General features: G+C 39.1%; 1 protein-coding gene across 4 annotated transcripts in view; it reads right to left on the bottom strand.

Annotated features, from left to right (window-relative positions):
- Window positions 1-18,424, bottom strand: part of LOC5568690 (ADP-ribosylation factor 1) — a 59,196-nt gene that overhangs the window by 13,962 nt on the left and 26,810 nt on the right. For all 4 annotated transcript variants that reach the window (XM_021851932.1, XM_021851933.1, XM_001652465.2 and 1 more), the window contains 3 exons: window positions 3,590-4,004; window positions 3,417-3,526; window positions 3,233-3,358 (listed from right to left, as the gene is read on the bottom strand). In XM_021851932.1, the coding sequence (XP_021707624.1) occupies window positions 3,233-3,358; window positions 3,417-3,526; window positions 3,590-3,737 (384 nt within the window). In that variant the 5' untranslated portion in view covers window positions 3,738-4,004. The remainder of the gene's footprint in view (window positions 1-3,232; window positions 3,359-3,416; window positions 3,527-3,589; window positions 4,005-18,424) is intronic.

The raw sequence follows: 18,424 nt of genomic DNA, 5'->3' as shown, positions 1-18,424 counted from the left end.
CACACAAAATAGTGTTTTTCAAAAATGTTCCCAAAAAAAAAATCTAAGTAATCTTTTTACCAAAATACAACTGTGTTATAAAAGGAGATACTTCAAACTACAAATTAAGCTTATGGATCGATTAAATTGTATTGTGTTTCTATGCTTTTCAAGAACTTTTGCTTAGGTGGACCATACTGCCCCTATTGACCCTAGTACCCAATAAAGGATTATGACTATGTCAACCCTAGCATGACCTCCCTGCTTGCATAGATAACCATGGGATCAAAAAGGCAACCATTCCAGCGGAGATAGATAGCGGCTCTTAGGGGGACCCATAAGAGATGATCAACCAAGACAAACAACTAGCGGAATGTGAAGGAGAGGCTTCTGAACCCATCTGTAACCGGCTAAGGTTCCCGTCAATAAAGGAGGCGACCAATATCAACTTAAATGAGAACAGTGTGAGTGAAAACCTAGATACCGTGACGATTACAGGCACTGGCCGCTTCAGTGCAACATGTGAGATGAGCGATGGCCCAGGACTATTTGAGGCCATGGATCTAAAATGCAGGTATCTGCTGAGCAACTCGATGTCATCATCGAGTTTGTTAAGAACAAAAGCTATATCAACAAAGACTTGAAAACAAGTCTGCTGAAATTGCGACAATCAGTCCTAGCTGCAAAGCAGGACTATGAGAAAGCCAAGGCACAACTTGACAAGATAGAAGGCAAAAAGGACACTTAGTCGTGCCAGACTGAAAAGTTTTCTTTACAGGCAACGCGAATATATCAGATGATATTATTCGATAGAGAGGATCCGAGGATGAATATGTGGCGAAAACACGCATGGTTGCTAAGGGAAAAATGACCTACGCACCCGTCCTCCAGAGCGAAAAAGCTGTCACGAGTCGAGCTCCGCGATCAAGAGGACATGACAACAGTGGAGAGGGCAACACCAAGCCTAAGGCGCCAAGAAAAAGGTGCCACAAGATCGCCTGAACCAGGCAGGGCTTCCGAGGGCTAGACGAAAAATGCAACGCGCACGCACAGAAGCACAAAGAGAAGAACGCGGTGAAACAATGGCTAAGACCCCCAGCGCCGTATGCGGCAGATTTAGGTGGCGAGAATGACGAACGAAGAACTGGGAGAAGTCGTTAGAACATTCGTGTCAAACAAGGCACCGGAACCCGAGGGTATACCGAATGTTGGTTTGAAAGCGGCAGAGAATTCGGATCCGGACATGTTCAGAACCACGATGCAACGCTGCATAGATCTAAAAATCTTCCAAGCGACAGAAATTGGAGCTACTACCAAAGGCGACTGAGACCGCTCGAGGAGTCCTTCGGTGAATTGCAAGCTGGTTTCCGTGAGGACCGTTCGACAACGGACCAGATGTTTAGCTTGCGAATGATCCTAGATAAATTCCGGGAGTATAACTTGCAGACTCACGATCTGTTTATTGATTTCAAGGCGGCGTATGACTCAGTGAAAAAAAAAATGAACTGTGGCAGATAATATTTGAACATGGTTTTCCGGCTAACAAATTAGGCTGATACGTGCTACGCTGGTTGGTTCGAAATCAAGTGTTCGAATCGCAGACGAAGTGTCACCCTCGTTCGTGATAATTCGAATAATTGCAAAAATAATATTCAGCAGGGAACCAGGTAGAGGTAGGCGACTTTTTTTTTCGTGGAAGATGACGAATACGCTGGCTGTACGCAGTAGAAGAGGACCTGGCGTCCCTAAACGTTCGGGGCAACCCGAGAAGTATCGCCCAAGATCGATGAAGATGGAGCACTACAATACACCCGGCAATGACGTGACGCTACGCTGTAGCCATCAAGGTACAAAATAGGTAAATTGATGGCGAGATTGTTGCAGGATTTCTTGGACTAAATTGAAAAATAGATGGTTAGAGACTCTCGGTAGATTCTCAAAGGATTCCTGTTGGTAGATTCCTGATAAGATACTTGACATTTTTTTAAGCGACATGGCAAAGACAATTCCTACTGCGATTGTTGGCAGACTTCAAACAATAATTTCGAGAAAATATTTGTCATATACCAGAAAAATCAAAACAACCTAGTCTTCGTAAAAGTAGATTGTTGTCTTAGCATAAGGTCAGTTATATTTAACAATTTATAATTGTGCTCATACCCGCCAATTATAAGTTTCTTGAGATCGTACATTACGAGTCCTCAACATTAAAAAAAATCTTTGTACTTAATCGTTCTTATTCGGAATGACTCATGTTCAGAATTTGAGACAAGATGGAATTTTCACACGAAACCTGTGAAAATTGCAAAATGTCTTAATTTTGAATATCCAGTAGAACGTCATCCTACGCAATGATGTGACGCTACGCTGTAGCCAGCAAAGGGATCACCACGTTTTTGCGCTCTGCATTTTCCTCTCTCGGCTACACAAAGATCGTACAAGAGACGAAGAAAACTAACAAGTAGCACATGTTTGTCTCATTTCGTCTCAGGGTGTCATGAATATTCAGAGGAATGAATTTATAGATGCGCTACAGAATATATTGCAAAAGAGGCGTAATTTCCACAAAACATGTGCATAGATTCGTCTGTAATGATCGAGGATGTAAAAAGTTCAACACATTGCGTAACTGGAAAAGTTATCCTGAACAAAGCAACGACAGTTTAAGACAAAAACACTAAACATTTCACACATGGACTTGAATTATCGTTTAAGTAAAACAATTTCAGCATGTGCCAATGATAGTCCCATAGTTCATTACTCATCGTTCGTTGTTATCGCGAGCAACACAGACACGTGAACTATTTTGTCTATCTTTTGCAGTCGCGTAAAGCTCCGCAAAATATAGGTACTAGGGTAGGAGCTCTACGCGACTACATATAACTTAAATTGATAACATTTTGCCTTACACATTGCGCAACCTCAAAACGCCCAATTGAAGATGATAAGAAAGCACGCAGCAATATGGTAAAAGTTTCATGTGTGTTGTTTTGTGTACCTAATAGCTAGCAGGCACGTCATCAATGGGCGCATGTATAGAAATCAATCATTTCCCTGGCGTATCGCCGCTTGATTGTGATTTCTCCCATCTCTTATCGCCCGCACGGAACGTGTTCATCCTCTACATTTTATTGCGCTCACAGAACGGCTGCCTCCCATGACTAACAAAGACCGTCCGCCGGACAGTGCTGATAGCTACTGTGCGCAAATTGTGCCTAGATATTGATTCCCTGACCCCCGTTGAGCCACTTACCTGTTTGTTGGCGAATATAAGTAGAACGGCATCTCTGAGTTCATCTTCTGCCAGCATTCGCATCAGTTCTTCGCGGGCTTCGCCGATACGTTCCCGATCGTTACTGTCCACGACGAAGATAAGTCCCTACAAAGCACAATCAGTGAGGATGTGATTCAAGAGGAACAACGCTCGTTCAACTTACTTGTGTGTTCTGGAAGTAATGCCTCCACAGTGGTCGGATCTTGTCCTGACCGCCTACGTCCCATACGGTAAAACTAATGTTTTTGTATTCTACAGTCTCCACGTTGAAACCTGGAAGATTGCGCATGGGAGTTGAGTATTTCATGCTTACCACAAACAATTATGAATTCTCACCAATGGTAGGAATCGTTGTAACAATTTCTCCTAATTTTAGTTTATACAGGATTGTGGTTTTACCGGCGGCGTCCAATCCGACCATCAGTATTCTCATCTCCTTCTTGCCGAACAGTCCTTTGAACAAGTTTGCGAACACGTTCCCCATGCTGCTTGTTTTGTTTTATCTTTCGCTAAGTTTTTCGGGGGGTTTGGAACGTGTGTCTCCTCAACAACTTATCCACAAGCTAATAAAAAATCCTAACCTAAGGAGAACGGAATTTGGGGGTTGTTCCTGCCTTTCTTTTTGTATTGTGGGTTACGTTGGACTCTCCTCCGTTGTAGAAGGGTACTTTCGCCTACTTAAGTTTTGGGGGCGCTACGTTTGTGATGCTCCTCCAGTAGTTGGTTTTACCTTAGAGTTAGAATGTTAAACCTGCAACGAAAAACAAAAACAAATGATTAGGAATGTGTATTTTATGACGGTAGGTGTACTCAATGAGAGAATTTGAAAAACAATGTATATGGAGTATATAAACTAAGCATATCTAAATAAAAATTCCAAACCAGTTTACAATTAAACCGTAATCATCGCCATTTGGATTTTATATCTATTTACAATCCACAATGGAAACTAAATTGTCAGACCTAGAGAAGATCATATCTTGACTGCAGTGTAAAACTCTAATACACTAGTCTTCTTATTCATGTGTTCGCTATAATACTGCTTCCACATTTCAAATTTTAAACGTGTTTTTGGATGCTACCTGGATTGAAATTTTAGATTGTATTAAGGTGGAACATCTTGGAATTTCCGTAATAGCTACTACAGTATTGCCAAATAGGTACAGCGTACACAAGAAAACAACTAAATGGCTGCTTGAGAGTAACACTCATTCTCAGTGTATTTTCTATTTTAAAACAACAATGGCGCTCGTCAGAAAGAAAAGAGAAGAATTACCACTGACCTACACTCCATCTACGCGAGGCTTTGGGTGTAATGCGGTATATGACAGAAGATTGCCAATATATCTGGCGAAAGAACACGGGATAAATGACGAAAAATGAAAAGTGAAGGAAACTGTTTATTGACCATTATGGTCCCAACGATAGCTATGATCGTATTATACACATTGATAAGGGATGATTCAAGTATTAGGTAACGCAAAATTTGTCAATTTTGGACCCCCTCCCTCCCCCACGTAGAAGCTTTCGCATGTATTTTTTTTTTTGTATGGACGGCAACACTACGGAAGACCCTTCTCTCCACATTTTGCATCACGTAATATTTAAACGATCCCTTCCCAAGTCCCATTCATATCTGTACATATTTCTGTTATTCTAGTCAATAACGGAGTAGCAACTACGAATTGTACGGTACTTATTTCATAATCATATCCAAACAATTCGTAGAATGATGATGAAAACGCAGTCCTTAATTTAATATACTATTGCTTTGTTCTTCGGTTACGAAATTGAAGGGAGCATTAGAGTCTGGAGTATTCCATTAATGACCGAAAGTTTGTTTCTTGATTCGTTGTGAGCATGTCAATGGCACTGATGCGTGCCACACCGATGTTCTTTAACGGATGCTTAAAATGTGAAAGAGTTGTCACCGACACGAAACCATCCCTTATTGTACCATCGAATAACGTTCGATTTAGTTTTCGATGAAGTTTATTACCAAGGAGTGCATTCAAAATTAGTTTTCCAATTCCCAGATTTTTCCCGGATGCCCAAGAAATTAACAAACAGATAAATTCTGCGGGTTGATATTTTTGTTTTTTTTACCCTCTAATACCCAAACCCGCTTTTAAACAGAATACCTTTTAGAATATTGTGTATTTTGTCTTAGCGCAAAAACCGAAATGATTTTATATTTGGCTTAAACCTTGTGCCATAACACGCATATCAGGTAAGTTGTATACTTTCGAAACCTTTTTTTATTGTATTTCGGGGGTCTAATTCAACGTGTAGAACAAAAACAAATAACGTTTCATATTTTTCGAAAATCAACCTATCACAAAAGAAGAGCCTGGTGAAAAAACACCTTCAAACCGTTGTTTTCGCTAGTAACACCGAAAATAAAATATGTTCCAGAAAATATAAGATGCTGCAAATCCTCAATTTTTTATTATTGACAAAAATCGAGAAGAAGAGACTAAAAAAAAAAATAACAAAAAAGGATAGAGCAGGGTGTCGGCTCAATTTTGTAAATAAAATCCCCTGTATTTTCCTGACCTTTTGATTGGTTTGAACCGAAATAAGTACGATGAGATATAACTGTCAGATAACATTCTTGAGCTTTTATTCAAGTTGATAATCCGTATGAACAAAGATGCCTTCGGCAGATATAATTTCACAAATAAATGTCGATTTTGGACACCTTCCTGACTATACCTGACTCTAACTTTTAACTTGACGGTAATCCATCACGCTTTTTTTAGTGAAAGAAAGTGATCCTAAAATTTGGCTAATTATTTTTCCATGAAAAAAATTAGCCATTGCTAAGGAATTTGTTTGGAGAATTGCTTAAAGGATTTCCACATAGATTTCTCAGAAATTCATTCGCAACATATTTTCCCAGATATTCCTTAGATACTTCTCAATAAACTTTTCTAAGATTTCCTTAAGAAGCTACTCATCTCCAGGATTCTCTAAAAATCTCTATTCCTCTAAGAATAGCATTTGGAGTTCCTAAGAGTATCCAATCGATCTTGTTTCAATTTGATTATTTGATTCATTAGATTTGTACTATTCGAATTTTGCGATGCGACTTCTATTCATCTATTCATCTTCACTTAAATACGAAAATCTTCATTGGTGTTTCTGTATATATAGTTTCACCAGTCTTACTTGGATATTCTAGGCAAACTTGTAAATATTCACATGATTTAATGAAGTGAACTCTATATTTGTCAAGATTTTAAGCAAAATACGCGAAACTAGACATTGAGTTGATCTAGAAACCCTTAGAACGAATAAAAGTATTTCGCAGTAAAAGCAATACAAGCCAACTTCGAAGAAGTTGTTCGCAGAGCACTGTTGATGCTGATGTTGATATCAGAAAATTTGAATTATGAGGATAATTATAAGCAATAGAGTACAGTTTACTCTATTATGCATAAAAGCATTTTATTAATGGTGAACTGCCATTGTGAAAGATTGAGTTACTATTTTTTTCTATATTTCGTATTGAATATAAACATCATAATTATCAACTATAGACATCGATCAGGCGATAACTTTGCCGACAATCAATTCGTATAATATTATAGTATTGATATTTTTCCCTGACCTCAAGTGAAATTCTTTGAGTTTCGCTGACTTTCCAGATCATTAAATCCAATTGAATTCCCTGACATTCCCGGACTTTCCAGGTCCTCACGGTCATCGGGGAAGTGAAGGAATGTTAGTGTGACATCCATTGCTCGCATAACTTCTGATCTCGCCCTAAAAGCCATTGGTAACCATGTGTGTAGCTCGTTGTTTCTGAGCATTTGAATGGATTTTATTGCTATTTAATAACGCTATGGGGAAGAAAGGATCATTATCTACCTGCCCGTGATGTTGGTTTGGATGCTTATTCCTTCTTTTGCTCAGAAACAACGAGCTACACAGGTGGCTACCAATGGCTTTTAGGGCGTTATCTCAGAGTATGCGAGATTGTTACTAGAGACCGAGATCACCTCTGCATCTCCATGGTTGTCACGGGAAAGAATTTTGTTAGTGCGGAGAGATCATAGCTGCATGATCAGGATTCACCATGGAAAGTGGTGCGATTCATCAGTTCAAAAAATCACTTATCAGTACTCTGAAGACAACATGAACATATGGTAAGTTGACACTTTTGGAGCAAATCTAGAGAACCAGACAGCGGCTCAAGCTGAAAACTTAATCGATTAATCACCACCAGCGATTGACCGATCGATCAAGCCCTCAGCCTGATCCGTGCTCCCGCAAATCTTTAACGAAGCACTGCCCAGCAGAACATGTGCAGAATAAACCGACTTATTTCCGCTATACACTTTTTTCAAAAGCTGCACTAGCCGAATATAATAATTTGCGACAACGATAAAAAGTGACAGATCAATTTTAAACACATCCGTTTGCGCGCGCTGCTTACTGCGATCTCTCAAAATGTACTTAGATCAAAAAAGAAAAAAAAAGTTTTAGTTAACCCTTTTAATAGGCCTTTTCATGTGACAGGTCCGTCTATGCATTTGTTTACATCGGTGGAGGACCGGTGCATACACGAGGCTGTCATTTTCATAGAAGAACTGTCAAAGAGCTTCCCGATCAGCTGTTTTGGAACGTCATTTGAATAGGCCTATACAATAAGCCATTTTATGAGACGTTTCGTATCATATGTTTTCCTTTTGTTTACAAGCTTTGAAACGTTTGAAACTTGCTGGCGGGCCCATTTATTTACGTTTATTCTAGCGTAACATTTGGAAGGGGCATACAACAATGGCGCTTTAACATACTTTTCAATCTTCCCTTATATTTAGGAAGGGAGCAATTGATTTCAACTAGTGGTAACACGAAACATGGAAACCGAATAGAATAATGCTTGAGAGACGGGAACGTCATCACCAACAAAAATGTGACCATTCACATGTTATGCTAGATTTTTGAACAATAACAATGAGCGACCCGCCGGAAAACGTCATTGGAACGACTCGTAAAATGGCTTATATGAAATTTGAAGGAATTGATCTAGCTTATTTATGAACTATTTTTATTTAAATATATAAAATACTGCAAACTAAAAACGGTTTAATTTTTAGTCTTCGGCAAAAATTTATATATGAAATATTTAAAAAAAACCCTTCCACCCCCTAGAATTCAAAGAAAGTTCAGAGATATGTTGGAATTATATAAACAAAATTCTTATCTGCTGCTAAACCTCCACATAAGGTCAAAGTTCAATAGCCAACCCATTACCTTTTAGGAATGCCTTAGAAATTATGCTAATTCATGGTGAAATTCTGGATCTGGTGAAACTCATGTTGGATTCAAGGAAAAATGTTTTTAACACAAACAAATTCTCTAAATACCTGCATGTTGTTGTTCTCCTATGATGCTGGCTAAAACTTTTGACATAAATCCGAGACTTTTCTTCTAAGTAATCTTTGAACGATTTGGTCAAGAATCTTTAAAGATGATACGGACACCGGACACCGTCTTCAGCCATTTAGCTGCACAGACTGTAACTTAACACTAGACAACGGACAAGCATGCTCCAGTGGCACAGCCGAGAAACATGCCTGACGAAAAATTTCAAAGGCTGAACTGGAACAAAAACAAAACCAAATGCTCCCGAGCGCCAAAGCGCTGGTTTACTCGCAAATGTCGTGCTCCCGAGTAAACGAAGAAAAATGTGATTCGTGAACGTGTTCGGAGCTGTTCAGAGTCAATTGTTCTTTTGGGAAAAAAGCTGCTTCCTCTCCGAGATTTATGGTTTCCAAGGGTTTTTGACTACAAACTGGTAGTTTACTAACGAGAGTTGTGTTTGATCCTTCGACCTTGACGCTTGCTCCTGCGGGAGCCGGCGATGAGGGCAGGATCAAACATGTCGCGCGTCGGTCGAGTGAAAGTGAAAAAGTGGCGTGATCGTTTAGTTATGTTTGATCCTTCGACCTTGACGCTTGCTCCTACGGGGGCCGGCGATGAGGGCAGGATCAAACATGTCGCGCGTCGGTCGAGTGAAAGTGAAAAAGTGGCGTGATCGTTTAGTTGTGTTTGATCCTTCGACCTTGACGCTTGCTCCTGCGGGAGCCGGCGATGAGGGCAGGATCAAACATGTCGCGCGATCGGTCGGGTAAAGTGAAAAAGTGGCGCGTTCGATTAGTTCTTTTTGATCTTTCGAAGTTGACACTTGCTCCTGGGCAGTGCAGCAAGAACGCCCGAGCAGTCGTCAGTTGTTTTCCCTCTCGGGTCGTGCGCCTATTTTCTCTGAGTGCTTTTATATAGCCGATCAAATGAGTGAAGCTGAAAGTGGATTGTTGCTGCTCAAGGATGACGGATCAATTCGTGAGCTCGTTTCATGCTACTATTTCTAATCTATAAAATATGTATGACTGCACCTTTAATCGTTACAACGGTGAGACGTAAATATGATTTTTCAACAAACTATGAAAGGTTCGTCACTGTGAGTGTCGACATAAACTCTGATTCATAAATTACTAATGTCTAATTTTTTTTTTCAAAACACCTTTTTCCTTTTACCTTTATTTTTGTAATAAAAAAAAAACTTTGAATGGTTCGACACTACGAGTGTAGACTTGCGAAAGGTTCACTTTATTCAACAATTTTTGAAAGGTTCGTCACGTCAAGTGTCGGCATAATTTTTCTCTACATAGATATTGTTCATATCAAATGAAAAAATAATATTTACATATAAGCATGTTTATATCTCACCAATAATTATTTATCATGGTCTAATCGCTTATCAAAGTGAATCCTGTGACCCAACGATCCTCCCCATTAACAATCATCCCTCCCAGTAACCTTTGTGGAGATGCAGAGGCAAACACGGTCTCCAAATAGCAAAGGTTACACACTAACATTCCTTCCCCCAATCCCACCTGACTGCAAGGACGTGGCCGGCGCCGTTATTGACCATGTATAAATAGAGGCACTGAATTATGCACACTGAAGAAGATTATGGCCAATCCCAGCCGATCTTCTAGTTGATTCTTTGTGCATTTTCACTGACTCCGGTCAATCACGGAATAGCAACCATTGATATGTGTAGTCAGTCTAAGCTAAGCTAACAAACTGGTAGTTTACTAACGATTTAATGGTTATACAATAAATTTGTCGGTTAAAACCATAATAAATCACACTTTGCTTGGTTACTCGCGAGTAAACGTTCGCGAGCTTGTTGCTACAGTGAAACCTCCATGAGTCGATATTGAAGGGACCATCGACTCATGGAAATATCGAGTCATGGAACAGCAATCCTTTGGAAAGCTATTTCTAGGGACCATCAAAGTAACCATTAAATTTTGTTTCTAGTATGGTTTCATGAGTCGATATCGAGTCATGGAACATCGACTCATGGAGGTATCACTGTACTTCTTTTGGCATGTTTCCTGAGTAGACGGGAGCGGGCTTACTCACACCTAGCCAGTTCGCGAGTCTGTCATGTTTGTTATGCGTTGGTATACACTCGTGAGCTTTTTCGTGATGCGAACTTTTCCACCACTGGTCATTATACGAAATAGGTATGAGTTGGAAGACAGTCCTGCACCTCCTGGAAAAAAAATCTAGTTTTACCCATACATATTGCATGAAATTGAATCAAACCGGTAGGAACTCCTATGTTTGAAATACATATGTTATCGGTATGTGTTCCAAATTCCCGGGTATTTCTCGTATATTTCTCGGTAATTTTCAATTCTCGGGTTTTTTTCGCTTTTTCAGCATGGATGGACACCCTGCTAGCTGTTGTTTGTAGGGTAGAAGCACCGGTTTTGGTAAGTCTAAGAGCAAATATTTTCTAAAAATAAATAAACTTTACATGTACAAAATTTACGTCAAATGAAAGCCTTTAATCAATATGATGTATATCGAAACTTTCGTGCCTGTTATTCAATATTGCGCTTGAAGGTGTCATGCGGAGAGCCGGACTTAACAGTCGAGGCACGATTTTCACGAGATCCGGACAATTTGTTTGCTTCGCGGACGACATGGATATTATTGGGAGAAAATTTGAAACGGTGGCAGATTTGTTCACCCGCCTAAAACGCGAAGCAACAAGAGTCTTGCTAATGGTGAATGCGTCGAAAACATGCTGGTTGGCGGAACTGAGCACGACAGGGCCCGCCTAGGAAGCAGTGTTACGATAGACGGGGATACCTTCGAGGTGGTGGACGAGTTCGTCTACCTCGGATCCTTGTTGACGGCTGACAACAATGTTAGTTGTGAAATACGAAGGCGCATCATCAGCGGAAGTCGTGCCTACTATGGCCTCCACAAGAAACTGCGGTCAAGAAAGGTTCAACCCCACACCAAATGCACGATGTACAAAACGCTCATAAGACCGGTAGTCCTCTATGGGCATGAGACGTGGACTATGCTCGAGGAGGACTTGCAAGTTCTTGGGGTTTTCGAACGCCGAGTGCTAAGGACGATCTTCGGCGGCGTACAGGAGAACGGCGTGTGGCAGCGAAGGATGAACCACGAGCTCGCTCAACTCTACGGCGAACCCAGTATCGTGAAGGTAGCTAAAGCTGGAAGGATACGCTGGACAGGGCATGTTGCAAGAATGTCGGACAACAACCCTGTAAAGATGGTGTTCGCTACGAATCCGGTCGGAATAAGAAGGCGTGGGGCGCAGCGAGCTAGGTGGATTGACCAGGTGCACCAGGACCTGGAGAGCGTGGGTCACAATCGAGGATGGAGAGAAGCGGCCATGAACCGAGTGAATTGGCGAAATATTGTTGGCGAGGCTTTATCAACATAATTGATGTAAAATAAATAAATAACTTTTAGACCGACTTTTAGACAACTTCACCGAGGAGACCCTCCGATGTCATGTCGATGCGAATCATATCTTACTAGCACATTTTGTTTGTTTGTTGAACTGTTTTAAGATTTTTTATATAAGTTTTCCTTGCACTCCAGGAATGATACACGGTAGGCCCAATTCATAATGGAGTAATCCAGATGATCACAGAAGAATTCATTATCTGTGAAGGAAAAATAGCAAAATTTTTCGCTGTGCTTGTCCAGTATGTCTATTAGATCATGCTGAGATCTTCGACAAGATCTTATCAACATCAATTTTTAGAGGTCCGCAAAATGTTTGTAGATCCTTAAAGGGGCCGCAGCTTCAAAAAGGTGGTTCCAGAGATTCTCTGAAATAGGAGAAATGGTCAATATTCTCAACCAGCATAAACTCCTCGAGCATAAACGATTTTCAACACAACGAGAAACTCACTGTTGTGGAACATCAAACGCAAAGCTTGGAAAATAGTATAACCGTTGACGGACTTGGTTATTCTGCAAAACGGTCAGCAGCTTTGTTTCCATGTACACCACAATACTAAAGGATCTACGCGAAGGCTGTGTCCGATGGGAAAATTGTAGAAAAGCTTTGTAGCCATGGGTGAACGAACGACTTGAACTGAAGAGCGAATACTACACTGGCTGAGCCGGCAAGTATAAGGAAAGGTTGCTCAGCAGGGCATTCGTCACTCAGCTGGCTGAAAATACACTGAAAAACTCTGTAGGTCGCAAATGAAGCAAGCCTATCTAAGAAAATATTCCTTTTTACTTGTGAAGTGAGTGATAAAGTGAAATTTTTATAATTAATTCACTTAGAGTTTTCATAAACGTGCTAATAATACATCTAAAAGTGAATGTATAATTCATTAAGATTCTACAATTTTATCACGTAAAATGGTACTCTAAAAAGTTTTCGATATCCCAATTCGCTCCCAATACGACAATTCGTCCGGTGGGTTGTGCTGCTGTCGTCATGATGATAGTTGACGAGAGCAATGTCAAACTCATTCATGGTTTCAAAACATTCGGAACAAAATATTTATTTCCACCGCTTACTTCACTTATGTATGAAATTGAATAAGATTCAATGGTAGAGAATTCATTTATCTACCCAATGGTATTTTTAGGGACAACGGAGAATGTCCCGAAGCGTGTTTTATTCAAGAGCAAAAATCGCTCAGGCGAAAGTTCCAATTAAACTAACCTCACATATCCTGGATTTCCAACCTCAAACTAGTGCTCCTACCAGCCGGATCTCAATTTTTATGAAAGTAGTGCAATAATACAAAAAACAAACGTATGTAGCACATAGAGAATGGATATTCCTACCTTTTCCGCCTAACTGTTTCACTGTGAACCGGAATTTAAGGTTGGAATTGACCCTATTTTTCGTGATCGTGCAATGTGTTCTTCAACATGGCCAACTGGAATTAACTTTCGAGAATTTCGCGAACAATGCAATACATGGCAACCTTTGGTTCGTTAATGCTTAGAATCGTTTAATCTCTGTTAATTGTTTTTAATTGATGTATGTTGTGTAGTGTAAATGTTTGAATGTACTATATCTAAAAATGCGTTTATGTTTGTACCATAGGTTAAGATTCAATTAGATCCAAGATGATCCGTTGAATTATTCAATAATAAAGAAAACCGTCTTATATCAGGAAAATAAAACATTTTTCCCCACAGCGGCTTGTGATGGATGCGTGAAAAATCAAATCTATCATCATCTGACTAGCTGCACTTCCAAAGTATAGATGGCTAACAGTATGTTGCGTTTTGCGATTGGAAGCGTATATAAATTTAATAAAAAAAGGATTCATACATTCTTCAAAAGTATGTAAAATTACAAAAATTTCGCCGTATTCTTTGCACTAAACTTCCATAACCAATAAGAAAAAATACCGTTCTTAACAATTGCTCAGCGGGGACTCCAATTGGGCACCTCTGCTCTAGATCAGTTCTCTAGCGACTAAATACAAGTAAAGCATATAAATGTTATGGCTTTCCTCAATTTTATCGTGCTCTTGAACCTAGAATATGTACATCATGTAGGTACATGTGTTTCTATAATTTACGACCAATAAAAATTAAACTGCATATCTAGGTCCAACTGTGTTATCGTGTTTATAAAATAAGAATGCAATTTTGTTCCCGTTCATGATAAGATAATGATCGCCGTGGAAACAGGTGAGTAATGTTTGTCACATGGCACCTGTTTCGCTAGTTACATTGCTGTTTTACCTAGACCATGCTATAGATATCCAGACAGACAATCGACATACACCACTCTGTATAGAACAAGTCAATGCAGTCACGAGAGGTAGCAGTTTAGAAGGTTTTATCAATATAACAAAATCTTTACGCGTGTCAGGAACTCCTCGACACCCACCCCTCCCAGCTGACCAGATGTCAGTTCAGCTCCAGTTCCTGGGGAGTCCTTTCAATTCATTCATTCAATACTAAACCGACCGCTCGAAAGTGCTATACGTCAGCGGAAAAGTGAAAGAGAAAACTGGGGAAACAATTATTAATTATGCGGCATGTACACACACACAACACGGAAGTTAACTTAATTAAGCCGAATCATGTAGTGAGCAACGGTTTAAGAAGAAAACACGCCTTTTGCATTCGTCGGACGCACTAGGCGTCGGCGTCCATGTATTACGTGATGTTTTGAACGTTGACGGATTCAGTCTTTCTCCTATAATTCTCTCTATAATACTTATCATATGGTTCATAACGTTCGAGCCAATTCCCATAATTCCCCTACAAGAAGGTGGCGTACTTTGTGGATGGAGCCTATTGTGGTTTCCGAGCATGAAATGAAGCGGCAAAAACTTCTACGAGTTTAGCAAGAGAGTTGTTCTTGTTTGAAATGATGGAAACTGGGAGTCATACCCAACTGATTAGTGCTGTGGCTTTCTTCAGCTCGAGAAGTACTTTTATGCACAACGATACTGAAGATTACGACTGTGTTCAAGTTCTGATCTGGACGAATGTCTTTCTATATTTCTCAAAACAAAATCGACATTGACAGTGAGTGGTAGCTCTGCAAGGATCATTCCATACGGTCAACGCCATTTCTGTACTCATTTTCATTGACGCACTGGAAGTTTATGTTCTGCAACTTGGTTATTGCCAGTTTGACTTGGTTCATTGAAGGCAGTTAATTGATTGCAGATTTACTCTTCCTGTTTCAATTATAGACCACGAATCAGTTGTTCGATACGGGTCCCATGGAATAAACAGGATACCTATAAAAACGCCATGAAAACGAAACAGATTTAACGGGAATCGTTATGGAAAGCTTTGCAGACTCAGTTTTTGGACATTTCAGTTAGTCGTCGACTTTTGTAAGCTTGCTCTGTACTGCGACTTCATTATTGCCAGCTCGATCTCACGTGAAGGCAGTCAATTAACTTGTCGTAGTTTTTATTGCTTTTCCTGTTCTAATAATAGACTACGGATCACTGGTCTAATCTGAGTCCCATGGAAAACAGGGTAACTGTAAAGGTAGTTCTCTCTCCTTAAGATGAAACAGCTTGAAATGCACAAAATTAAGTTCATTATTATACCAATTCAAATGCACAAAATTAAGTTCATAAGTTCATTAATATACCAATTCAGTGTTTTTGAAATCGTGAGTAGGGGCTCAAGTCGGTGACAGCCATCTTTATATTGCAGATTGTTTCACCTTAAACGGAGCAAGGAATAGAACATGTTTCTTACAATAGTGTTTATTGAATAGTTGCAGTGCACTCTAATTCATAAGTATTTTCTGTTATGATAATTGTTTTTATTATTTTGACATATTTGTACAATTGTTACATTTACGTGAAATTGTGAAATAAGCTAACTAAGAAAAGGGAAAGCCATGATGTAATGCCAAAGAATAAGACGGTGCACTGCTTAAGTCGTACTGTACTGCAACTTGGTTAATGCTGACTTGAGGGATTTCAAAGAAAGCATTTAATTGATTGCAGTTTTTACTCTTCCTGTTCTAATAATAGACCGCCAATAGGTTACTACATCGGGGTCCCATGGAAAACAGGGGATACATTTTTCATTCTTCTAGGCATTACATCTTCACTTGGACATCAGTTATCGACTAGTACCATTTTTTGCAATTGTATACCGTTTAGTCAGCACGAAGAGGAGAACTTGATAAAAAAGAGATAAGAGATTAGAAATAAAAAAGCGGCTAAAATGAATCCCAGGTACTAAAGGCTTTATTAGTACCACTAAAATTCTACTCCATGCCCTGGAAATATCTTTGAACTAGCCGGAACTTCAATCCTCATGAAAACTTGAGACAAAATCATCTGCACTGTACTGTACTGCAACTTGGTTAATGCTGACTTGAAGGATTTCAAAGAAAGTATTTAATTGATTGCAGCTTTTACTCTTCCTGTTCTAATAATAGACCGCCGATAAATTACTACATCGGGATCCCATGGAAAACAGGGGGAATACATTCGGCAGTGGTCGGTTAGTGTGAGAAATTTAAGGCACTGACTGCCAAGTGTCTTGGTAATTGAATTCTAGGGCTTGGAAAAAATGAGGTGTAACTGCAGTGATTAATTTCATCTTCTGTAAAAATCAACATCGAGAGCATTTTGCGAAATAGGAAACGAAATCTAGTAATTTTAAGTAGTACGATTGACAAAGAAAGCATATGAACTGAAAACTGAATATATCAAGTATGTACTACAATAAGGATGCAATTACTCGCAATTTATTCTCTCTTCTGGGTTTAAGGATGTCAAAAATGCCGACAAACTTGCATCTTGCCATCTTTGTTCACAGAAGTAAGGATCGATGAGGAGAAAATCGATTATTTTACTAACTGTCGTATTCTAGAATAACACTATTTATATACATAATATTCAATGGAGAAGCAGACTCTGTTCTAGTTAAGATGTCGATGAAAAGGTCATGATGTGATCTCACATACAGTATTGGTAAGCTAGATCTCAGTTATTTATGGACCGATTCGAATGAAACTTTCACAGAACATCAGATACAGCTTGAATTTTAACATATATTTTTGAATAAATTTTCCAATCACGAGTTTATAAGTAATAACGGTTTGACTAAAGTGTAATTTTCGACGAAAAATTCAAAACTTTTTATCTCAAAATCTGAATGCTCTACACAAAAACTGTCTTCAGCAAACTTATTCATTTCGTCAAAATCTACAACTTTGCTGAAGATACCATGAAGCTATTCCTTCAATATGTTTAGTTATGTCAATTATAAAAAATCGTCAAAAAATTCACTTTAGTCAACCCGTTACTGCGTTTCAACTTGTGATTGGAAAAATCACTTAAAAATATATGTTAAAATTCACGTTATGTCTGATATTCTGTGAAAAATTCATTCAAATCGGTCCATAAATAACCGAGATATAGTTTATCAAAGTTGGTCATTTTGTTTGGAAAATCAAAAAAGTTGCAAATGTTTTGTCCAATACTGTAGGAATTAGAATATGAGAATTATCTAGTTGAACCGTTGTACTGTACTGCAACTTGGTTAATGCTCACTTGAAGGATTTCGAAGGAAGCATTTAATTGATTGCAGATTTTATCTTCCTGTTCTAATAATAGACCGCCGATAAATTACTACATCGGGGTCCCATGGAAAACAGGGGATATATTCGGCAGTGTGAGAAGGGTAAGGCACTGACCGCAAAGTGCCATGAAGAATGAATTCTAGGGCTTAGAAAAAATGAGGTGTAACTGCAGTGCAGTTTCATCATCTGTGAAAATCAAAATCAAGAACATTTATAGAAAACGAAATCGATCAATTCTCGTGTTTAGTATCATAAGGGCGTATCTGCAGTAATCGATGTCTCTTCGTCGATTTACTCTATTGCTAATTACTTGGCCCAGTGACTGTTTTTGACTGCTGTTTTTGATTCAGTAGGGAGTAATCATCGTCCTTCTAGAAAAGAAAATCGATTGAACTTCATGTACTGATCCAAAGAGAAAATCGACTAAGATAAATCGATCACTGCAGATACGTCTGTATGATACTCAACGCAAAAATTTGCAACTGCATTCAGATCAACCTTTAAACAACGCTTTACAACAACTTCTTAGATTGGATTTTAAGCTTGGTCTGGTCGAGGTCTTTTTTCTCTGGGCGCAAAGTCATTGCTTTAGTCTTATTATATACAATCGAGAAAATAGTACAATTGGTAAGGGAAGCTCATAAAATAATATTTCAAACGTTTATTATAATAAGGGCATAAAAAGCATAATCGATTACGCGTAATCTATTCTCTCTTTTGTATGCCACCTTTATTCACGGAAGAAAGGAACGATGAGGAGAAAT

The sequence above is a fragment of the Aedes aegypti genome, chromosome 3 (genome assembly GCF_002204515.2).
Source record: "Aedes aegypti strain LVP_AGWG chromosome 3, AaegL5.0 Primary Assembly, whole genome shotgun sequence".
In the NCBI taxonomy this organism is placed as follows: domain Eukaryota; kingdom Metazoa; phylum Arthropoda; class Insecta; order Diptera; family Culicidae; genus Aedes; species Aedes aegypti.
Note: the sequence above shows the minus strand (reverse complement) of the source record. Positions and strands in the feature narration are given on the sequence as shown.